Source organism: Hydra vulgaris, chromosome 01, assembly GCF_038396675.1.
Source record: "Hydra vulgaris chromosome 01, alternate assembly HydraT2T_AEP".
Classification (NCBI taxonomy): domain Eukaryota; kingdom Metazoa; phylum Cnidaria; class Hydrozoa; order Anthoathecata; family Hydridae; genus Hydra; species Hydra vulgaris.
In genome coordinates, this window is record NC_088920.1 from 32,737,292 (window position 1) to 32,762,500 (window position 25,209).

The following is a 25,209-nucleotide window of genomic DNA, read 5'->3' on the forward strand; positions in this document are numbered from 1 at the left end:
ATTAGAATACGTCTTTGGTAGATAAAATTGTAAAAACTGATGGAAAATCACAATTTTTCTAGAGTTTCTAGAAAGAATGTAGGTGGCCATAATAAATTGTCATACGACTGTATAAGGTGCCTAATCTATGGTGGCGAAAGCTTGTTTGTGAAATCGATCTTCTTTTTAAAATCCCAAGGCATTTAGAACATATTCATAAGCATGAAGAAATTGTTACAGAAGCCCTTAGTTTTCCACAAAAAAAAAGCAAAGAAATATGTGGACTTATATTGAGAGGAAAGGTGATTTTAATATAAATATAAATAACATTAAAAATTCTGAAAAAATAACATCTGTAAGAAAATGTACAGTCAACGAAGATGATGAGCTATTGCCTTGTGATTATTTTAATGGTTTCTTCTGAGCAAGGAAACTTTGCGAACATATTTCAAATTGTTTTAGGCAAAGCAGTGATAACAAGGAAATAAGTTGTATAAAAGCTTCTTGTGTATTAGTAGGAGAATCCAGTTTGACCAGCAATGCTAGAATTGTACATAGGCACATACTTACAAATATGAAACATGATGAATTTTATCTAATTATTTGCGATGATAAACTATTATTGACTTATGGAGCAGTAGAAATTGGTAAGAAAGAAAGAGACCGTTACCATGGTATAAGCTACGCGTTTTAGCAAAGTTATTGTTGCAATACAGAAAACAATTCAATGCAGAAGATGCATCTGTAAGAGATTTAAGAATGATATTCATTAAAAACTCTAGCTATAATAGTTAAGTTAGAGTACCTGAAACTAGGCTTACAACACATGGTTGAAAACATTCGGAATTTTTTTAGAGCCTATGGAATCAGACTACAGCATTTTATTAAACAACGCACGCAGTGTATAAGATTTAAGAAAAGGTAATGCACTAGAAATGTTGCCGGAAGAAAGCGACATAAAAGTTTTAAGAAATTATTTTGTTAGCAAAATCACCAAGTATTTAAACAATCCAATTCTTACATCTAATGAATATATACATTTGTGTAAACTTACTTATGTAAGAATACTAACACTTAATGCTAGAAGAGGTGGAGAACCTGGAAAGTTAACACTACCAGATTGGGATATGGTAGAAAAAGGTAGGTGGAAATGCCAAACTGCTGACATAAATGCTTTAGACAATCCAATAGAAAAAAGCTTGCTGAACGATTCAAACTATGTTACATTGAAGGCAAAAAAAAAAAGGAGAGGTATGGAATTTATTTACTTATTAAAATTTTAATAACATCTTAATATATTTATTTATTCAGAGTTTAATTTTTTATTCAGACATTTTGTTTTTATTTAGACATAACAATTTTAATGTTTTTTTTTTTTTTATGTTGTATATGTTATTAAATTAGGTTCTACTGTGAAAGCATTAGTTCCAATTATTTTTACTGAGGAAGTTGTAGATGCAGTCAGACTGTTAATCAGCTCAAGACATTATGCTAATATTTCCCAAAAACATAATTTTGTGTTTGTCTGTGGTACAGGCTGTCTTAAATTACGTGGTTGGGATGCACTGCAATCTATAACAAAAAAGCCTTATTTGTCTAAGCCAAAGCTTATTACACCAACTAGAACTAGAAAGTATTTGTCAACCATTCTGCAGTTGTTAGATGAATAATTCTGAGCTTTTGTGGCTTACAAATCACATTGGGCATACTAAAGATGCCCATCAAAATTGGTATCGGCGTGAGGATTCTACCATAGAATTAACAAAAGTAGCAAAAGTTCTTCTTGCTATGGATAATGGTGATGCAAAATGCATTCAAAATAGGAAAATCGATTCACTATTACAAAATGGTTATGGAGGAAATGGTTAGTTTGTTTTTTTTGCTTAAGAACTTTTTTATTTTTTATTTGACGCTTTTTTTTTTCTGCATATAAATGTTGGTTACCTGTGATAAAATTTTTTTTATATGTTAGTTAAGGTGAGTATATTAGGAGCCCATTTACAAAATGCCTTAAGTTCAAGTAAACTCATTTTAAGAAAGCAACGAAAGACTAAAGCATCAACAACCCTTACATTTAACCCTTAGCATCAACAGAAACTGATATTTTCTTTGTCCAGTTTTAAGACCATAAATTTTTTTTTATTGGTCTAATATTTAAATTTTCAGTATGTAGTTTCTAATATTTAAATTTTCAGATTTTAGTAGAATGTGGAAATGGAATTAACTTACAATTTTTATTTTTTTGACTTAAAGCGTTTTGCAGATAAGGCACCTCATATTTTGTCTTAAACATCCCGTTTTATAAAATAGTCTTTTTGTATGGTAGGAAACCTTGTTGTAAATCTGTTTCTAACTATTTAGTGTCGTTTTATATACAAATATGATATGATGAATAATAAAGCTTCTAAGACAAACAGGTGTGGAAAAAAAAAAGAATTATTTAATGTTGAGTATAAAAGAATACAAAATTAAAGACAAAACATGCACGAAGAGGTTATTGTCTGAAATTAAATATTACTTTGCTTTTTTTAAAAAAAAATTTGTTTTAAAATTATAAATAAAGCCTTAATAATATAGTATTTAAATTTTTTTGTTGCTTATAATTTAGTGTTTTTATTTAGTCAAAGAAAACCTGGAAAGGTTGGATGGAAGAAGAAAACGCATCTCTTCGTAAAGCGTTTTCGATATACATTACGAGAAAGATTCCGTGTCCGCTTCTTGATGCAAAAAAAAATTAACGAAAGTGTACCTTGTCTTCAAAAAAGAGGGCATAAGATCGTTAAAGACAAAATGAACAATATTATTAGAAGGAAATAATCTATGCGTGTTTATATATTTATATACGTATGTATGTTGGTGGAAAGCTGGGTGTAAAACGGCACCTACAAATAATGGTGTGTTTTGAAGTTATTATTTTGAAAGCAAATTTATTAACGTTGATTGAATATTCTATTATTGTTTTAAGTGTATATAAAAAGGTCAGAGTGTTAAATTTGTATATTGAATACATATCAAATTGGTTAAAATTATTTATTTACTTTGTTTTTTAAGCATATTCTAGATTTCTCTAATAATTCACCGAAAAGGAAGTTTAGCGTGTAAAAAAAGCAACTAAAATTTAATTAATCTTAAAAAAAAAATTTCAATAACTTCGCTTTAATGATTTTAATTTAACAAACTTTCAAAAAAGAAACTAGAATCTAAAATTAATCACAAAACGCTCCCTAACGAAAAAAAATGGCTATCAGCATAACAATTTTTATAATTTCATGATGTGATTGCCAAAACGATAGAAAAAGTTGCGGTTAAAGAACGTGTATGTAAATCGTGTAAGTTAATAACTCTTTAGTGGAGCAGAAGTGGACCACTATTTAACGATATAACATAGTATCTTAAGCATATGAATGTATTGAGCATTAAATTTGCAAAAAAAAACAACATTTTTTTAAAGTCCCGATAACGGTGAATTTTCTAGTTTTTTAGTGTAAGCTGAATGTTCGTGTAAAGCCCCATTATTGAGACATGAAAAGCAACACTGCCACTGATTGAAATACATCGATTTAACATAGTTTTAGCTGTTATTTTTATCGAGACTTAAAAATGTCCCGACAAAAAAAAGTCCTCGTAAAGGGTCAGTATAAAAGCACAATGTCTCACTAAAGGTGCGGATATAAGTACATACATACATACATACATATTTCTTTATATTTCTTTGCATGAATGCAGGATAAAATATGAGTAACATTAATATAGAAAATAATTATTTGTTGCACAGTTAATTTTGAATTTTAGCTTGGCCTGACTTAAAATATAAATTCTCACATCAGTAAGAGAATGTCCTTGTAGACATAAAAACCTAGTAGAAAACTCAAGCTTATCAATAAAGCCCTGTTGTGCCATTTCTGCCTATTCTTTAACATAGCATTAAAATAAAATCTGTTCAAGGTTTGCATGTATAATAGGATACTATTAAACATAAAGAATGTGCTGATTTTGGTCCTAGAAAATCAGCACAACAACATAAGTGGGTTTATTAATTTTTGATACTTCCTTGTAAAGCATAACTTGTATATGCAATTGTAAAGCAAGATCATGCGATTGATCATGTGACTGATTATGTGATCAAAAATGGCTTTCCCAAAAACTGTAGGAGCTGCTCATTAGAAAAAATGAATGAACTCACATTTTAACAAACTTTTGAACTATTTTTAATGGAGAGTAAGTTATAATAATAGACAACCATGATAGTTATATCAGCCATCAGGCCATATGCTTAAGACAGCATTTAGATAGACCTTAAAAACATTCTTGAAACACTGATTGGGAGGATTTTACAACCATGACATCCAATAGCAATTAAAAAATTCCAGCATACCTCGCTTCATCTAGCATTCTTCTCATATAACATATAGAATCAAAGCTGCTTAAACTCACTTCCAAAAGACTTTTTTTAGAGTGTGTCATTGCTTGTGAAAATAGTATTCAATTAGAAGTTTACCCCATTATTTATTATGGGTTGAATTTTTCCCCTGGAACAAAATATTTCATACCACATGATCAAGTCCCTCATATACAACTTGACTTTTTTTTTCAATTGCAAAATAATAAACATAAACTTTCTGCTAGAAAATTTCTCTTAAAGCTGTCACAGTTTTTAAATTTCAAAATAAAGGGCTGCAACAACATCTTAATTTGGCTTGTGCCTAATATGCTTTTTTTTAAATATTTTTTTTAAAGGGGGATTTAATTTTTATTTCTAACCATTACCAAAGACAAATGTAATTTGTCTTTTGTAATAGACAAATTTTATTTTTCAATTCATAGAGACAAAGTTTGTAAAACCAGTAAAAAGGCATCAATTCTTGAATTCCTAAAAGTAAGACTGAAATAAAATTAAAAACAAAAGTATAAAAAAATGATCATCAAAGAAATTTAATTTGTGTTTTTTTTTAAAAAAAAGTAGAACTTCTGTGATTAATGTGGTTTTAACAATTTTTTGGTGTTGGTGGAGATGCTTTTATAGTATTGCTTTTAGTAGACTAAATCAATATTTAGATGAAATAAAGTAACAATAGAATGAAAAGAAGCACTTCAAAGAAAGAAGTTTAAAAACTTCTACTTAAATAATAAGTCAAAAAAAAAGGCATCCCTAAAGGAAAAATGAATATAATTTAGTTTAAACTATCGTACAATAAAAGCGAGGCCACCAATATTGGGTAAATTTTTTTAAAATTAATAGATAACCACAAGCCTGGGGATTTGGTTCCACACATTCATAAAAATAATTTTCCATAATAACTTTATGTAAAGCAATATCATTTGTATATAAGTATTTTTCATGGAAAAATACCTTACAACTTACCTGATGATCCCAAATAGAATGATAGAATGTCATAAATACCATACATACCATACATATCATACACACACATATATTATGGCCCTGCAAATCACACACACACACACACACACACACACACACACACACACACACACACACACACACACACACACATACACACACATGCACACACATGCACACACACACACATATATTAGGGCCCTGCAAATCAGCAATTATTTTTTCGAATCAAATCTCGAATCAAAGCAGGTCTTACTTTGCGAATTGAATAGAATTACAAATTGAATCAGCAATATGAGGAAATCCAAATTCAAGCATCTTCTTTCAACAAAATAAAATCTACTTAAAAATTTCTTTTGCCCGGATTAAAATTTTAGCTGTTATTGTAATACTGCTTCCAAATGAAGCAGTTTACAATTTACAATTACAGTTTACAATTGCTTTTGATAACAATTACTTTTACTCTGGTTGAGATAAATAAAAATATTTTGATAGCATCTTAGCATTGGATATCTTAAAAAATAACAACACTCACAAAATAAATAATGATTCCAAAAACTAAAATCATTTTTTTGTAATTGAATCTCAAATCAAAGCAACACTTGATTTATATCAAGTGTTGCTTTGATTAGAGATTCAATATATATGATATATATATATATATATATATATATATATATATATATATATATATATATATATATATATATATATATATATATATATATATATATATATATATATTATATATATATATATATTTAAACAACTTTAAAATGTATTCTACAAAATAGAGTGCTCAATGTTCTTAAAAAAACAGAGCAATTATAAATTAGTAGAAAATCCCTTTACAAAAATTTTTCTTATTTAACACTGTGTTTTATCAATAAAGACTCATCAGAAATTTTAGCAGATATTTTAGATAACAATTGAATTTGCAAAAAGCTACAGTTATTACTGAAGAAACAATCCGTATAATAAAACCTTTAGAAAAACCTTACTTTATTTTAATAAGGAAACTTGGAAAAAGAAAAATATACATGACTGCTTTGATGTAACAATGGGCAGTTTTTTTTTTTTTTTTTTTTTTTAATTCACCTCCCCAAAGCCGTAAAGGCCACTACAGATGAGGAGGCTACTTGTGGTTATCACCCTCTCTCAACTCTATAACTCCGAAACACGAACCTTGACGAACAAGTCCGCTGCGCGGAGAAACAAGTTGAGCGCGGTACTACTAGGGACGTGGTGGGAATCGAACTCGGAACCTCTCGCTTACAAAGCGAGAGCTCTACCAATACACCACTACCGCAGTTACGACGGAGCAGAGATTTGTAAATTTTTGGACTATACATTTTAGATTTATTAAGTAAAATAATTAATATAAATAATTTAAGACTTTATCGAGATGATGGTTTAATTGTAATGCATAAAAAATCTGGTCCACAGCTCAATAAAATTAGAAATGATATAAAAAATTTTTAAAAATATTGGTTTTCAAATCGAAATAAACATAAATTTGAAAATTGTTAACTTTCTTGATATCACATTTAACCTTTCTGAAAATTCATATAATCCTTTCAAAAAACCAAACAATGAATTATTGTATATTAATATTAACTCATATCATCCACCCCAAATTCTAAAACAAATCTCGATTTCAATTAATAACAGGCTAAAACTCAGCTAATAAAAATGCATTCAATTCCTCAAAACGAATATTTGGAGATGCCTTTAAAATAAGTGGTTTTGAAAATTTTGAATTAAAATATTACCCTAAAAAAAAAACACAAAAAAGCAAAATAGAACTAGAAACATAATTTGGTTCAACCAAAGCAATATAGCAAAATGTTTCCACTAACATAGGAAAAGTGTTTTTAAAATTGGTCGATAAGCATTTCCTGGCCTCTACAGTTAAAGCTACAGTTGCACAAAAAATATGGAAAGAATTATAAAAGGTCACAATAATGCTTTGTTAAACAAAAAAGAAATCCTAAATGAAAAAACTACAGAAAATTGTAATTGTAAACAAAAAAACAATTGTCCAATGAGTGGAAGTTGTTTATCAAAAAATGTGGTATATAAATGTGTTGTTTCCTCTAGAAATGTACCCAATAAACAATATATTGGCATAACAGCGGGTGAATGGAAAAAACGTTTTGCCAATCATAAGCAATCTTTCAAAATTAAAAAGTATTCAAAAGATACCATACTGTCAAAATATATATGGGAATTAAAAGATAAAAGTATTGATGATTTTATACTGAATTGGTCCATCCTTAAAACAGCGCCTGCATATAACAATATTTCCAAAAAATGTATACTATGCCTTCATGAAAAATTTGAAATAATTACACATGCAAACCAAGAATGTTTATTAAACAGAAAATTGGAATTAATTTCTAAATGCAAATTCTACAAATGTGTGAAGATTTACAGTAGTTAAGACATTTGCGACTACCTGTAATTTAATTTTTGGTATAAATTAAAGTTTTATTAATTTGATCATTCATTTCTGATGAGTCTTTATTGATGAAACACAGTGTTAAATGAGAAAAATTTTTGTTAAGTGATTTTCGACTCATTTATAATTGCTTTGTTCTTTTAAGAACATTAAGCACTCTATTTTGTAGAATAAATTTTAAAATTGTTACAATATTTATATATATATATATATATATATATAAATATATATATATATATATGTATATATATATATATATATATATATATATATATATTTATATATAGTTACAGCCTTACCATCATTAACTTTTACTAATTTTAACATACCTAAATGTTCCTTCTGGACAAGGTACTTCTATTGCAGTTCCTTTTGGGCAATAAAATCCAGCTCTGCATAAACGACCCCAATTAACACCTTCAATAGGTGTAGCATAAGCTGCTGCCCTAATACAAAAGAATCCCTCTTGGCAATCTCCTATAAGGAAAATGCATGATAATATAATCAAAAATGTTAAACAAAATGTTAAAAAATTAAAAATTTTATCGAAAGATTTTAAATTTACTTTAATTATTATACTATAGTTATTATTATTATTATTATTATTATTATTAGTTTTACTCTAATAATAGTTGCTGTTGTAATAGAAATTGTAAGTAACTGAAATTACTTAAACTTAAGTAACTGAAATTCTAAAACGGCTTTAAATGTATGTTGTTTGTTTCTATGAACAAGTCACTGTTATAACAGTTTTAAATGTAGGTTGTTTGTTTCTTTGAGCAATAACTTAACTTTCAATAACAAAAAAAAAAATTGTTGCAATTGATTTTTTCAACATTTCATAAATTGACTTCTCATTAATTTGAAAAATAGTACTTTGACGGGTCTATTACTTTTATATATATATATATATATATATATATATATATATATATATATATTATATATATATATACATATATATATATATATATATATATATATATATATATATATACATATATATATATATATATATATATGCGGTAGTGGTGTAGTGGTAGAGTGCTCGCTTCATGAGCGAGAGGTTCCGAGTTCGATTCCCGCCACGTCCCTGGTAGTACCGCGCTCAACTTGTTTCTCCGCGCAGCAGCCTTGTTCGTCAAGGTTCGTGTTTCGGAGTTAAAGAGTTGAGAGAGGGTTATAACCACAAGTAGCCTCTTCATCTGTAGTGGCCTTCTCGGCCTTGGGGAGGTGAATTATAAAAAATAAATAAAAAATATATATATATATATGTTTTTTAGAAAATGTTAGTTCAAATGTATTTTTACTCTTGATTGTTGAATTTTTTTTTTTTTTTTTTCTAAATTCTTCAATTTAATAGAATTTTTTCAGCAAACTTCATTGAAAATTATTAAAATCACATTCAAAAATGGGAAAACACAAGAAGTATAGTGAAGATCCTTGTAATTCAGTAGTAAATGCATTTAATTATCAAGGAATAACAAAAGCGAAATCTGCGGGTTATTTTGAAGTAAACAGCTTGTATGTGTATGGATCAAGATTAAAGCATGCAGGGGAATTTCAGAAACAAAACCCAGATCTAGTGGACCAAGAAAAACTACTAAAAAAGGCAATTGTCAACTATGTCTAATGTCAAAAGATAATGCTTGCCTTATTGGACCGCAGATTACTTCTAAATACAACAAATATTCTAAAGTAAAAAGAGTCAACTGTGAAAAGATGTTTACCTAAAGAAAATTTATTTTGAAGACGCTCTAGTCAAATGCCATTGATTTCAAAAAAGATCCGGATGGCTCAAGTAAAATTTGCCAACGAGCATTTACACTGGACTAGATAAGATTGGTGTTGTGGTGGTGATAAAAGTAAATATAATTTGTTTTCATCTGATGGTATTAAGTATGTTAGACGTTCAAAAAATAAATTAGAAGAACCCCGGTCACTGTACCATAAAACATGGATGCATGGTGTCACTGTGTACGGATTTTTCACTAAATTGGTATAGTATTTGGCATCATATAGTATGATGCCAAATACTATAATAAGAAAAGTTGTTAAAAAAAATTGATTACATGAACGATGGTGTTTCCAACAGGATAATGACCCTAAACAAATTTCAAAGGCTGTGAAAAATTGGTGCAAATTTAATAAAGTTCGTGTGATTACAGTACTAGATACACACTGATGATATCATACTGAAATAGGTAGCTGCGGAGGTTTCAAGGCATACATTGACTGATTTATGTATCAAAGTCCCTGCTTCAGTACATGCATAGGGTTTGGGTTAGGGAAGCAATAAATTTTCATTATTCTTCTTTTTTTTTTTTAATTTTCTTAAAATTAAAGCGCACAAAATATATTAGAAAATTGCATTCTTAGATACATATTATCCATAGATGACTTTATTGCAGAAAAAAAAGGTGCTTTCAGATGGAGTGAGAAGTTTGGATGAAGCTGAATTCATATCAGGGAGGGACCTAGACTTTTTTTAGTACCGGCTGGAGAGATATGAGCACCCAAAAAAAAGGGTCTAAAAAAAATTTATTCTTTATTGCTTTTTTATTAAGACTAGGAAAAAAAAGTTTTGGTTTCAAATTCAGTAGCAAATAACTATTTTTCTGTTTATTATAGCAAGGTCATTTTTAATTCTTCTTTGTGCATTTACTTCATAAGAGCAACTAAATTTAAAAAACTTTCTTTTATAAATTGACTTCTCATTAATTTGAAAAAACTTTGATGTGTCTATTACTAAGACAATAAAATTTTGATGCGTCTTTTTCTAAGACAATAAAATGGATTAAAAAGTAACTTGTTTTAAAACTAAAAAGCAACTTGTTTAAAATTGTCATTTAATTACTAATTAGATTTAAAAAAACTTAGATTTAAAAAATGAATTGAAACTTTTTATGAAACTCAATTTAAAGGCAATGGAATGTGAAATATGAAAAATTTGTTTCTTTGAAAGGAGTGATTTTATAAAATTCATTTAGAGTAATGTTAACTTTTGCCTATTGGCAATTAAGAGTTAATTGTTTTTAGTAATAAGTGAGGATAAGTAAAATTTCAGCCTTAATAACAACGTAGCAATCGTGCAAATTTAATTTTTGAATGAATGAATTTTTGATCTTGAGCTCACTATTTTATGAAAACACTATTACGCATCCTTTAAAAAGTAAGCCTTTGAAAGTTATCTATCCACATAATTTAAAAAGTTTGACCAATGTTTCTTTTTCAGAACTAAAAAGAGTTATTGTGTTTAAAACGGGCAGAAAAATCATTTAAAACCTCTTCACAATTTAGTTATATAATTTTACTCAATAAGTTTAAAATCTGGATATAGATATTCAATTTTTTGCCGCAAATGATTGATTATCCAACAACACCAAGAAGCAAAAACTAGTTTTTATTATTTTTTATCTTATATGTAATTAGAAATAGCTTCTATTACTCTGTCTTCTTTTCTTGTATCCAAAAGAGTTTTGTGATACGGACAAGGGAAAAGCATTTATATTACTACAAAAAATAGATTGAAATTTGTTGTTGGGTTGTTGAAATAAAAACTTAAGAATAATTAAATCATCAATAAATCATTTAAATTATTTCCATGACAACTAAAAAGAATTTTGATAGAGATCTAAAATATATTCATTATTGCTTTGATTGGCATTTTCTTTGGAGTGCTATCTAATCATGTAAATTAAGTGACATTTTAAACTAAGCTATGGCTAAATTTTATCATTAAGAAATGTTCAAGTAAACACAAATTGAGCAGAGTGTATGCCAATAGGGGAGTCTGAATTTAATTTTTTATATTGGAAACTGTTTCTATCTTTATTTATAATTCAAAATGTAAGTTTTGAAAATGATACGCAGTCTCGTGTAATAAAATTGGGGATGTCCATTGATATATTTTAATGTATATTTGTTTTTATTAATTGAATTTGCCTCCTGATGATAGTTAAACAATACAACTTGACAAAAATTTTACTCAGGGTGTATATAAAACGGGAAGCTCGAAATTTGTTCCTAGTGAAATGATCATTTTGAATTTTTTTAAACTAGAAAAAGGAAAATATATAAACAATAACGGTATGTCAATTCAAGTTTCTTATTAAGTTGTAGAACTCAAGAGTTAGCTAAACCTCCATTTAAGTGTTTTTCCAATAATCTTTAATTTGACAAGCAATATCGCAAAATTATGAAAACTTAACGGGATTATGTATTTTGGCTTTAATTTTCTTCTCAATCGTTTCAAAATAATTAACCGAGCATAGTTTAGTAAACTATTGCTTTGGTTCTGTTTTAATTGTGATATATAATAGAATTTTTTTTCCAACAATATATTTAATTAATAAGGCATAAGAGTTTAGTAAGTATTAATACTTTTTATTTTATACTGTGCTATTTGTAAATATTGGTTAAAAATTGTTTAAAGTTACTACTAAAATTAAAAATACTGGAATATAGTTACTAAATATTTAAAATACTTTAAACTTGAAATATTTTGAAATTTTCAATAAATTTTTACAAATTTTTATTTTTAAATTTTACAAGTTTATTAAAATAATAAATAAAATAGTTTTATTTGATAGTAAAGAGGGGCGAGGGGAAAGAATAAGAACGTTTCTCCCCCCCCCCCCTCCTTTTCTTTTTTGTTGCCAAAAAAAAAAAAAGATTTCCTTAAATAAACTCTGGGTTTGTCACTGCAGATGGAATTGAAGTTTTGAACAAAATTTTTAAACTAAAAAATTAAAATAAGAAATAATTATTTTAATTTATGCGCCCTTTATTAGAAATTAATTCTTGTTCTAAATGTGCCCATAAATTAATTCATTAAAATGTTTAACAACTGTCAACCTGGAGTAACTTTACTTAACCCACTAGTTCATGAGTTTAGCTTGATGCAATAGTTAAATGTGTATTATGGCTTTTATTAACTGTTTGAAAATTCAAACCCATAATCAGGATCTAATAAACAAAATAACATCACAACAAAAATCAGAATCATAAACAAAGCAATTTTTCAGTACTATTGCAGCAGTTAAATACAAAACAATTTTTAACTAAAGTTAAAAATTGTATTATTTTATCTTTCAAAATTATCTTATGAACCTGTGACACTGTAATTTATAATAACATTATGATCAGCAATTATAAAATATAACTTAATTTATGATAATTATGATAATGTATATATAATTATGATAATATTATAGTTTATAATAACATTATGATTAGCAACTATAAAACATAACTTAATTTGATAGCAACTATAAAACATAACTTAATTTGATAATGAAGAATATAATATAAAAGTGCAGTATCCAGGAAAATATAGTATACCTGTTATAGAACTTGACGCAGCATCACAGTATTTCCCTGGTGGACAGAGTAAGCAATCAGATAAAGATGATTTTCTTGTAAAGCTATTATAAGTACCTGCAGGACAAAATTGAGGTATCTCACTTCCTTCTGGGCAGTAATAACCAACAGGACAAGGATTAGTTGTGCTCATACGAGTTTGGTCACAAAAATGACCAGGTTTACATGGAAAGCATCTTTTCTGCACTCTATAAGGCTGATATGTTCCAACATCACATGGTTTATGTTCAGAAGATCCTCGAGGTGAATAGTGACCTGGCAAAGATTCAGTTTCATTTGGAGAAATAGCTCCTTTAGAGCAAAAATAACCTGGATTACAAGGTCCATCAGGTGACGGACTGCTTGACTTTTCACAATAATAGCCAGGGTCACAGGTTTGACAATCTTGATTATTGGTTGCACCTGCTGTGTTTGAATATGTTCTTGGAGGACAAGGTTCACTCTTAAACTGACCAGATGTACAAAACCCACCTGAAGGACACAGACTACCAGTTTTATTATCATTTGGCGTACTTCTATAAGCACCTAATATACAAATATACCCTGGATCACAAGGTGCACGAGGTGTTGATAAACCTTGAGCATCGCAGTACCTTAAAATTATTTTTAAATCTTAAATAAATAACATAACATTAATTATATGTTAATAATTACACACATTACAACTTATACACAATAATAACATAATAAAATACGAGTGTGGCATACTCAAAGATATATTATTAAAAATTTTAAAAACAAAAGATACAATGTTGCTTTAGAGTCTTATATTCATGTTTTAGCTCTATATTTAAAAGTAAGTAATTCTACTCCTAGTTTACCTGTCTAATTGAATATAGATGAAAACTTGATGAATAAACTTAAAAAAGGTTTTAACAACTCAATTTTTTAAACTGAAAATATAAACTTTATTTACATATCTATTTAGTCTTGGTCAGGAAGGTGTGTGATTGCACATCTTTATATGACCTCATAAATTTTTGTTTTGACGATTTGACAACAGTTGTTAACAAGTTTTGAAAATTTGAACATTTAAAAAATGCGCTGAAAAAACTTGTCTAGACCAAATGAAAGATAAAATAAAAATTAATTAGAGCTAAAACAAAAAAAAATAAACATGTAAACAACAAAAATAAAACCAAAAAAATGAAAACACTAAGATTATTTAAATCAAGTTTTTAATTATATTTGTAATAAAAAACTTTGAATATTTTATATTTGCAAATGTTTTTATAATATTATGGAAAACCCTTATAAATAAAGCAACAATTTTGATTGCTTGAATGATTGTTTAAAAAATACATTTAATAATAAATAAATTTAATTTATTTTACTTATTTTAATTACTACTTCTTACTTATTTAAAAATAGTAAAACAAAAATCATTATTAATAATATGTTACTTTATTTAAAAGTGTTTAGCTAATATAAAAAGATTAGTAAATATAAAATTTTCAATGTTATTTATTTTTAACACATAATTTAAAATCTTTTTTATTCAGTGTGTTTTTGATAGGTAAAAAGCAAAGTATTATTTGTGTGTTAGTATAAAGACATTTGATCGCATTCCTTCCTGACCAAGACTGTCTATAAAAAGTTTTATACAGTGGGTTGCTAATTATTAGGGACACTTTACTTTTTAAGTAATTTTAAAGTTTAAATGATTTTTGCGAGCAAATAAATTGTTTTTAAATAATTTTTTTTGTGTATTTTAGTTACTAATATAACTATAATTGTTTTTAAACTATGGCAATTGTGTCAGTCCGCCCTATCTGTCAAAAAGTTAGGTTATTACTCAATTAGCTGTCAATTGTTGAAAAGTGTGGTTCAAAATTGATTTCAATTATTTATTTTTGGAACAATTTTTGCACATTATTGGAATTTAGAACTATTGAAACCTAAGTATTGGTTAATAGTTCAATTAGTTATTGCTAATGATTTATTATTTTTGCTAATTTTTATGCATAAATCCTGACTTGTAACCATTCTCACATCTCATTGATTTTTTTAGTATTATATTATATTTTTGAGTCTACATACTTAACCCCAAGAAAAAGTAGTGAAGTAAAAACCTTATTTCTTCATTCTACACATTCTCAGAGAAAGATAACAGCAATTGCAAGTGTTTCAAAGTCAGTAGTGAGTCGAATTAAAAGTAAAATTGATACAAATGTGCCTCTAGAACCAGACCGTGTTGGCAAAAGTGGCAGAAAAAGAATCACTGCTCCACATTGCGACGGTAAAATTAGGGACACCTGACTTAAAAGCAGAAAAAAAAGTGTGGCTCAACTAACTACAATGATAAACAATAAGGAATTAACATTTCCAAAAGGACAGTTCAGAGAAAGTTGGTTGAAGAGAATTTAATAGGTCATTGTCCAGCCAAAAAACCACGTTTAACTGAAGCCATGAAAAAAAAGCGACTAGATTGGGCTAGAAAACACCAGCATATGACAAGTGAAGACTGGAATAGAGTAAATATAATTTATAATATTGTAAGAAACCAGAAAAATTATAGAATTTTAATTTAAAATATCTTTGTAATGTTTTAGAGGCTTGTTTCTCGGACGAGGCAACATTTCAAATTTTGATGGACAAAAGCTTATTTGCTCGACAACGCCCAGGAGAAAAATTCCACCAAGACTGCCTTTTAGAAAAGGTTAAACATCCTATGAGTGTAATTGTGTGGTCGGTGATCTCAGCCAAGGGTATGGGCTGCCTTTACATTGTGGAAGGGACCATAAGGAAGGACCAGTACAAGCGAGTACTGGAAAACAGGCTTCTGTTTTCCTGTTCATGCATGACTCAGCACCGTGCCATAAAGCTAGAAGTGTTACAGCATTCCTAACTGAAAAAAAAGCGTGTGTTTTGTCATGGCCAGGAAATTCACCTGATATGAACCCCATAGAAAATCTATGGGAGTTCACAAAATGGGAAATTGCCAAAGAAATCATCACTACCAAGCAGCAATCGATAGAAACTCTTGTCTCCAACACAATGCAAAAGTCTGCATAGAAAGCATGCCCCAATGCCTGAAAGCCATTATTGTAGCTAAGTGTGGCATTGCAAAATATTAAGATTATTACCTTATGTGTTATGTTAAAACCTTTCATAAAAAAATCAATAGTTATGAATAAGTAATTACGTTGTTTTATATTCTAAATAAAGCTCTCTAACAATAAAAATAATAAAAAAATAACTACAAGATACATATTTATTTATTAAAGCAGTTTATACTTTAAAATTAAAGTAAAGTGTTCCTAATAATTTGGCAACCCACTCTATACACACACACACACACACACACACACACACACACACACACACACACACACACACACACACACACACACACACACACACACACACACACATACACACACACATATATATATAAATATATATATATATATATATATATATATATATATATATATATATGTATATATGTATATATATATATATATATATATATATATGCAAATTATTTAAGGTTACCATCCAGGTGAACAAGGAGTACAGTCTTCTCTAAACTCCAAATTTTCTCTGCTATTATATGTTCCAATCGGACAGGGAAAAGGAGCTCCTGAGCTCTCAGGACAATAATATCCTTTTGGACAAATTTTGGGAATATCACTTCCTTCAGGACAAAAAAATCCTTTTGGACATTTCTTGCAATCCTCTTTAGTCATAGTTCCAGTAATATTAGTATATGTTCCACTAGGACATGGTTCTTGTTGGGAGCTATAAGATCCTACTATTATTTCATCATCTGTAAGATTTGTTGGACAATAATAACCCGGTTCACATTTTTTAACTGGAATTGTAGTTTTTTCTTCACAATAAAAACCAGGAATACAAGGTAAACATGATTTTATAGAGGTACCAGATACATTTGGATTATATGTACCAACAGGACAAGGAACCTCTTCAGTAGTAGCTAGAGAGAAAAAAAATTGACACAAATTTTTTTCATTTTTTAAGAACAAATATTATGAATTCAATTTAAAAGAAAATAATAATACTTAAAAAAAATTAAAGCACCTTTCTCACAAAAAAATCCAGCTGCACAATCTTTTGCATCAGACTTTTTTTGCAGTCCACTAGAACAGTATTTTCCAGCTGGGCATTGCATATTGTTAAACATATCAACATCAGAGGTTGCTTCACTCTCACAAAAATAACCTTTTGGACAAATCTATATGATAATTTAGGAAAAGTCTAAACATCCATAATATTCAAAGAGATCATATGGAGTAGGCTTAAAAAGTTTTTGTTTGGAAGTAAAAATTATAACATTTAAACAAAAACTTAAAAATTGGAGATCAAGTACTATAACCTATTAGCTAAGTAAATTGATTGATTTTCATAATCAATACTTATTAAGAGCTTAATTTTCTTGTTAATAGAGATATCTTAATTTTCTAGTGTTAGTGGAGATAACTGAGATAATGGGGATATATGAGATAATGGAGATAACTGAGATTATGAAATAATAAATTAAGTATTACTTACTTGACAAACAGATTGCCCAGATTTTGAGTATTTTCCAAAACCACATTTTTTGGGAATAACTGTTGCATTCAAACAAAAATATCCTGCTGGACAAGTCAGACATTCATTTTGAAAGCCTGCAGACTTTCCTACTGATAACATAGATGTTTTATTATAACCATTTGGCATATAAGTACCAAGTGGACATTCATATGGCTGAACAGTTCCTTTCTCACAAAAATGACCCAATGGACAAATTTTACAGTCATCAATACTAGACATTCCAAACTTGGAATTATAAGTTCCATTTGGACATGCAAACTCATTTGCAAATTTTGTACTTCTTTTACAGTAAAAACCTGGTGGACACAGTCCTGACATAGTGGCTTCGCCTCCATTGCAGTAATACTTTTCTGGACAGTCTGTGCATTGACTAACATCATACAAAGATGAGCTGTTAGTAAATGTTCCAGGAGGGCATGGGTACTTTTTAGGTGACGGAGTTCCTTAAAATTGTAAGTTAAAAACAAAAAGTATACAAATATAACATTTTTTCATGTACATGTATAAGAAAATTACCTGATGGACAATAATATCCTTGAAGACATGGTCTCCATGGCTTATTAGGAAAACCAGTTCCCCAAGTACAGAAAAATGAGGGTGGACACGGAAGACATTCCTTTGGTGACTTTAGGTTAGTAGAATTTGAATAAGATCCAGGGGGACAAGGATATTGATAACTAACTATTGTACCATTTGGACAATAATGACCAACACTACATAATTTAGTAGACTCATTTAATCCAGCTATAGGACAAGATTTACCCGGATCACAAAGTATACAATCTAATTTATTTCCAACTTTTTTATTTGGGTTGTATGTGCCAGGAGGGCATGGAAGTGGACTAACTGTGGGTTTCCCTTTACTTCCATCAGGACAATAATGACCCACAGGACAATCAATACATTGACTTGAACTGCCAAGTTTCTGTACAGATGAATACGTTCCAACATTGCAAGCATAAGCTTTTGCCGAGCCTGTTCCTCTAGGGCAAAAATATCCAGATGGGCATTCTTTTCCAATTAAACTACCTGTACCTTTAGGGCAATAATAACCTAACTCACATTCTTTACACACATTAGTTGAATTTTGTTTTGTCATATTATTATAAGTACCAGATGGACAAGGATATTCATCCCAATACTGTGTCCCTTCTGGGCAATAATATCCAGGTTTACAAGGAAACATATCATAAAAGATTAATCCAGGCCCGGTGCAATAATAACCAGCTGGGCATTTTACACATGCTGAGGAATCTCTTGAAGTATTTTTACTGTTGTAGGTTCCACCAGGACACAAGTAAAATGTTTTACCATCACAATAGCCACCTGCAGGACAAGCACCTGAAAAAAATGTTTTTAATATTATTTTAAACTAGATAAATGTGTGTTAAAGAATCATTGAAAAATAAAAAAATATATATACATAGAGAGAATCAGATATTTTTGAAAAATAGTAATGAAAAATTTTTTTGGCAGTTTATTTTTTTTTTTTAATAAAATCTGCTTTAACTTTAAAACACTTAGTACAACATTTTATTAATCATAAAACATTATCCAACATTATAAAACAATCAGATTTATCTGTAAAACACCAGTTAAAAACTAGCTCTTTATTAAATGTAAAATACTTTCTAGGCAATAAGATGTTCTGAGAATGGAGGTCATTGAGGAAAAGAAACAGTCATTGAGACAAAATCTGTAAATCTTTAATAAGACAATCAAGCCATTTTTATTTTATTACATTGAGCCTAATGTCATCATAACAGTATTTTATAAGGTCCATTATTTTGTTTAAAAATCATTTTTCTTTGTTAAACTTGGCCATAGTTCTTAATTTTTTCATTAAGTTGATCTGAAAGGCTTGTTTAGTGTTCAGAATTGATTTTTTCACCTTTCTGAATGTAATTTATTAACAAAATTTCATTTTAATCTCAAAATTCTTATTTAAACCACCAAAATACCTGTTAATAAAAAAAGTGTTAAGAGTCATAAATGAGGCAAAAGGCCGAGGGGGTCTTTTTTTTTCTGATTTTATAAACATTTTTATTTTTATAGAACAAAGTTGAATTTTTTTTTCCTAACAATTTTAACTATAATAAATTTTCAATAACTTTTTCTAACAATTCATTTTTCAATAATTCTTCCAGGAAGAGCTTGCCAAGAACTAGCCATCTTTTAATATTGGCCCAAATTAAACATAATAGGTTGGCTAATTTTTGGTCTTTGACCAAGGGTAATGAGCAGAATACATAGAGAAATTTTATACATACAGTGACAGCTTCATAATTAGCTTTCATTAACTTTCCAGATTGAAAACCAGTTTTAAAAGCACCATGAATTACATGAGGGTTGCAACTCTTAACCTTAAGAGGTTTAAGCAGCTTATGTTGCTCACACTGCTTTTTAATAAGATCAAGTTTACTCTTGGGTCATCCAAACACAGTTTTGTCAGATTTATGCAATTAATCATTGCCTAAGATTTAGTCATACTTTTAAGTAAATATGGGAAAGGGTGGGAGGCAAAAATTTAAAGTATTTATATTCAACACAATTTAGATTGCTGTTCTAAATCCGAATATTTAGATCCATTTGACAATTTTGAAAAGAATCATTCAATTTTTCATCAAACAAAAAGGTATAATAAGAAGATTTCTTGATATTTTATATTAGAAGTTTTTTCATCTCATAGGATTTAGCAGTTGTACTGTCAGGAAACATATTTTGATATAGTAGACCATTGTCATTACATGAGTTCAATAAGAAATTGTTTATACTGAATGCAAAACAGATATCTGCACAAGTTTTATCAGATAGATCCATTAAAAGAATTCCATGCTTTTTGAATGTATACTGTGCAGGCTTGAAGTAGCAGGATACTAGCTTTGACTTCTGAACATGTTTTTAACCCTTCATGTGACTTGTCACAATTCTATGAACGATATTTGATAAGTTAAATTGAAAATGGCATGTTTTGCACTTGGCTAACTTTTTATGTGCCATTTACCAGCCATTTTTCAAACAATGAAACACTCAATCATTCTTTATTGAAATAAGTTGCTATTCAACATACCTATTATAGTCTTGTAGAAGTGTTCTCTGGAGCTGTCGTCTATACTTTCAAAACTATTCGACAAGTTTTTATCAGAATCTTGTATTCCAGCCTGCTGGAAAGCGGCATCTGTTATCGCTATTTTCAAAAATTCTGGAGAGTGATCTGATTTGTCCAACTACCATCCCATCAGTCTTCTTCCTATCATAAGCATGGTTTTTTGAATCTTTAATTAACAAACACTTAATTTCTCATCTTGAATCTAATAACTTACTTTCTGATCATCAATATGGATTTCGATCTTCTTGTTCTACAGCTAATTTGCTAACAGTAATAACCAATAGGTTTTATCATGCATTTGATAAAGGTGGAGAGATTAGGCCCATCGCTCTTTACATTTCTAAAGCGTTTACATTTCCAATCGTAGTGTTAAAGTTGTCCTCGATGGACAGCACTCTTCTTCTTATTCTGTAACTTAAGGGGTTTCTCAAGGTTCAATCCTTGGCACTATACTCTTTTTAATTTACATTAACGATGTTCCAGATATTCCGATATCTAAGGTGGCATTGTTCGCTGATGATACTACCATTTATTCTTGTCATGATAAGAAGCCAACACTCTCTGATTGCTTGGAGGGGGCATTTGAGCTTGAAAAGGATCTCACTTCTGCTACAGCATGGGGCTCACAGTGGCTGGTGAACTTTAATTTCGATAAAACTCAATTTTTTTCAGCCAATCATTATTGCAATAATTTAGATTTTCCTATATTTATGAACAGTAATGTACTCGATGAGTCATCTACCATTCATCTTCTAGGAATAAATCTTACTTCCGATCTCTCTTGGAAACCATATATCAAACCCGTTGCAAAATTAGCATCTGCTAAGGTTGCACCTCTTTATTGAGCTTAACACTTTCTTACTCCAGATTCTATTCTCTATCTCTATAAATTTCAAATCCGTTCATGTACGGAATACTGTTGTTATATCTGGGGTGGATCTTCTAATGATGTCCTTTCTCTTTTAGACAAGGTGGAAAAATGCATTGTAAACATAGTTAGACCTGCTCTTGCAGCCAATATCCAACCATTATCACATCGTTGTAATATTGCTTCTCTTTCTCTTTTCTACAAATACTATAATGGGCACTGCTCTAAAGAGCTAGTGTCTCTTGTGCCATCTACTAAAATTCATTTTCGTGTTACTCGTCATTCAATTAAGTCTCATCTTTTTTCTGTGACTGTTACTAAGTGCTCCAAAAACTTTTATTCATCTAGTTTTTTTCCTCAAACATCAGTTCTTTGGAATTCGCTTCCTTCATATTGCTTTCCTGATTCATATAATTTGCAATCCTTTAAGTCAGCTGTCAGTCGTTATCTTGCTCTACAATCTTCATCTTTTCTCTTCCAGTAACTTCTAACTTTAATTAGTGGTTGCTTGCAGCCTTGTTGGAAGCGAAGATGTTTAAAAAAAAAAAATTTATTTATTTTAAAAAAAGAGAATGAAAATATGGTTTAAAGTATCTTTGAAAGTCTTCACATGTTGCAGCTATTTCTACAGAAAAAAGCACCTAAGAAATTCATTTAAATTATTAATAATGGTTCCACTCATATCTATATAAAATGTTTTGCCTAAAGTTTTTGTTTGATTTACACTGTAAATAAATGACAATAATGAAAGTTAATTATTTTTGTAATGATTCAGCAACATGATTATTTAATTAGTAACCTAAAAAAGAAATATTATTTACTATAAAACGCTTTAAAACATTAAAATAAAATAGTACAAAATTAAAAAATTGATTCTCTGATTTTTCCTGATTTTTAACTAAATCAATCTTTTTTCCCTGACTTAATTTGATTATATCTAAACTTTTTTAGGAAATTCAGATATGATTTTTCTGATCATATCTAAATTTCCCTGACTTTCTCTGAATTTCCTGATTTCTCTGAATTCCCTGATTTTGTGGCAATCCTGTTATAATAATTATGAACTTGTTTTTAATTTTACAAAAATAAGAATTTAATTCTTGAGTAACATTTTTTTTTTTTTCTGTATTAAAAATTGTCACTAACTTATAAACAAAGAACAATTTGCTACAATTATCATAATTAACATAATTATCTATTTATTAACTCCATTTATGCCTAGTTTATGCATAATAATATGGTAACTTAAGTGTAACTTAAGAATATTATTAGATAACCTAAATAATAAAGAAACGATTTACAAAATTGTAGTGCACAAATTTATAAATTTTAAGTGTAATAAATTGAACAGTTACCAATAAAAGGTGAAGCACTAACAGAACCAGCCACACAAAGATAACCTGGATCACATGAGGAACAAACTGTTTTACCACTCTGAGAATATGTACCAACAGGACATATATTAGGCTCTAAAATAAATATACTATTTTCAAACAAATAAAATAACTAACAATTTATTTTGAAACAGTGAACAGATGAACAGTATAAATGACAGTGGAAAAAATAAAACAGAGCAACATTTTTTAAAAACTTTTTCTATTTGTATAAATATAAAATTATTATTTTTAAAAAAATGCCAATGTTTAACAAAATAAAAAATGATTATAAAAACTACCAGTCGGGTCAGAACACTGGTATCCTGCTTCACATTGAGTACATTTTGTTGCATTTCCCAATGAGTAATATCCATCAGGACACTTAACAGGAACAGATCCTGTGCTCTCACAAAATGCACCAGGATCACAGGGAAAACATGTTTCTGAATTACCCAATGAATATTCCCCTGGTCTACATGCAATCCTTTAAAAATAAATCATTTATATACAAAGATTGATAATTTTTTTGTTTTTATTTTCAAAACTTGAATTTACAAGATTTTATTTTATAATTTTTTTATTTATATGTTCCTTTTCTTTATATTTAAAACTTATAAATTTAAAAAACTTGTCTTCAAAAAAAGTCATAGCAGAAAATTTATTTAATATAAAAATCAATGAAAATAAAACTGAAATTAGTTTGTTTATAATTCTTTTTTTAATTTAAACTCACTGAGAATTCGTTTGAGTTGAAAGACATTGAAAACCAGCTGGGCAGGGAGTACAAGCAGATGAATTTTGTAATGACCAAGTGCCTTTTTGACAATCATATACTTCAGCACGATCTTTTGATGGACAGTACCTGGTAAAATGAATTAAAACTTTAGTTAAGGTAATAAACACAAATTTAATTTGATAGAGAACTACATACTTTCCAGCCGGACATGTTGTACATTTTGTTTGAACACCTGTTGAATATGTTCCATTTTGACATAGAGTTGGTAACATAGTTTTACTCGGACATTCAAATCCAGCTGGACACATATTACATTGCATTGATCCATTTAGTGCATAGTATCCATCTGAGCAAGGTATTGGACTCATGCTACCAATATTGCAATAAGATCCAGCAGGACACTCTCTACATACTGAGTCTGAACGGTATGAACCCAAAGGACAGTCAATGGAACTATAAGAGCTAAGCAAACAAAAAAATTATTTTTTGTTAATCAAACTGTAACTTTTATACAAATTAAATGTATTATATACTGCTATGCATTTATCCTACAATTATATATATATCCTATGTATATATATATATATATATATATATATATATATATATATATCCTATGTATATATATATATATATAATATATATATATATATATATATATATATATATATATATATATATATATATATATATATATATATATATGTATATAGATATATATATAGATATAGATATAGATATATATACACATATATATAAATTTTTTTTTGTGAGCAATATAAAAAAAACAACGTTTTTTTATATAGTTTTTTAAATAGAGAGACATTATTTAGTTCATTTTTATTTATCAGCATAAGTCCCAGTTTTTAAATTTCTCAATTAGCAGCTTATTAACAAAAACGAAAGTTAATTAAACAAAACATGAAAAAAAAGTTAAATTTGGACAAATCCAGGTTTAACACTGGAAATAAATAACTTTCTTAAAATAGTCTTAAAATAGTCATCCTTTAAAAATACTTTTTACATGCCTGAGCATTGACTCTATCAATTTCATGCAAAGTTCCTTTGGAGTTAAGTTCCACGTGCTTTTTAAGAATCTTCTTTAAGCATTGCTTGTGAACTTATTGTTGTGCATTTTAAGGTCGAACCGAGTCCAAATGTTTTTAATGGGAACTAAATCAGGTGATCAGCCACATCATACCATTTTTTGTATTGTATATACTCATTGATTTTCTTGGCTGGCTGGCAAGGTAAAGTTGTAAGTTGATATTGAAAGTTGCGGGGAGCTTTGGTAGAATTTTGATATTGACAGTTTCAAGAAAATTTTCAGAGTGCCTTAGTATGAAAGTTTACAGATTTATTAAGCCTTCCTATACCTT

At 28.7% G+C, this 25,209-nt stretch overlaps 2 protein-coding genes across 4 annotated transcripts in view; one reads left to right on the forward strand and one right to left on the reverse strand.

Annotated features, from left to right (window-relative positions):
• LOC100200840 (uncharacterized) overlaps positions 1-25,209 on the reverse strand; it is a 117,594-nt gene that overhangs the window by 74,730 nt on the left and 17,655 nt on the right. For all 3 annotated transcript variants that reach the window (XM_065787928.1, XM_065787929.1, XM_065787927.1), the window contains exons 9-18: positions 24,026-24,292; positions 23,828-23,956; positions 23,394-23,578; positions 23,074-23,187; positions 18,258-19,082; positions 17,700-18,184; positions 17,229-17,382; positions 16,683-17,124; positions 13,146-13,777; positions 8,132-8,279 (exon numbers count right to left, since the gene is read on the reverse strand). In XM_065787928.1, coding sequence (XP_065644000.1) covers positions 8,132-8,279; positions 13,146-13,777; positions 16,683-17,124; positions 17,229-17,382; positions 17,700-18,184; positions 18,258-19,082; positions 23,074-23,187; positions 23,394-23,578; positions 23,828-23,956; positions 24,026-24,292 — 3,381 coding nt within the window. The remainder of the gene's footprint in view (positions 1-8,131; positions 8,280-13,145; positions 13,778-16,682; positions 17,125-17,228; positions 17,383-17,699; positions 18,185-18,257; positions 19,083-23,073; positions 23,188-23,393; positions 23,579-23,827; positions 23,957-24,025; positions 24,293-25,209) is intronic.
• On the forward strand, positions 896-1,761 carry LOC136075293 (uncharacterized). Its single transcript, XM_065787930.1, has 2 exons — positions 896-1,230; positions 1,384-1,761. The coding sequence occupies exons 1-2, from the start codon at positions 915-917 to the stop codon at positions 1,647-1,649; spliced, it is 582 nt and encodes a 193-aa protein (XP_065644002.1). The 5' UTR covers positions 896-914; the 3' UTR covers positions 1,650-1,761.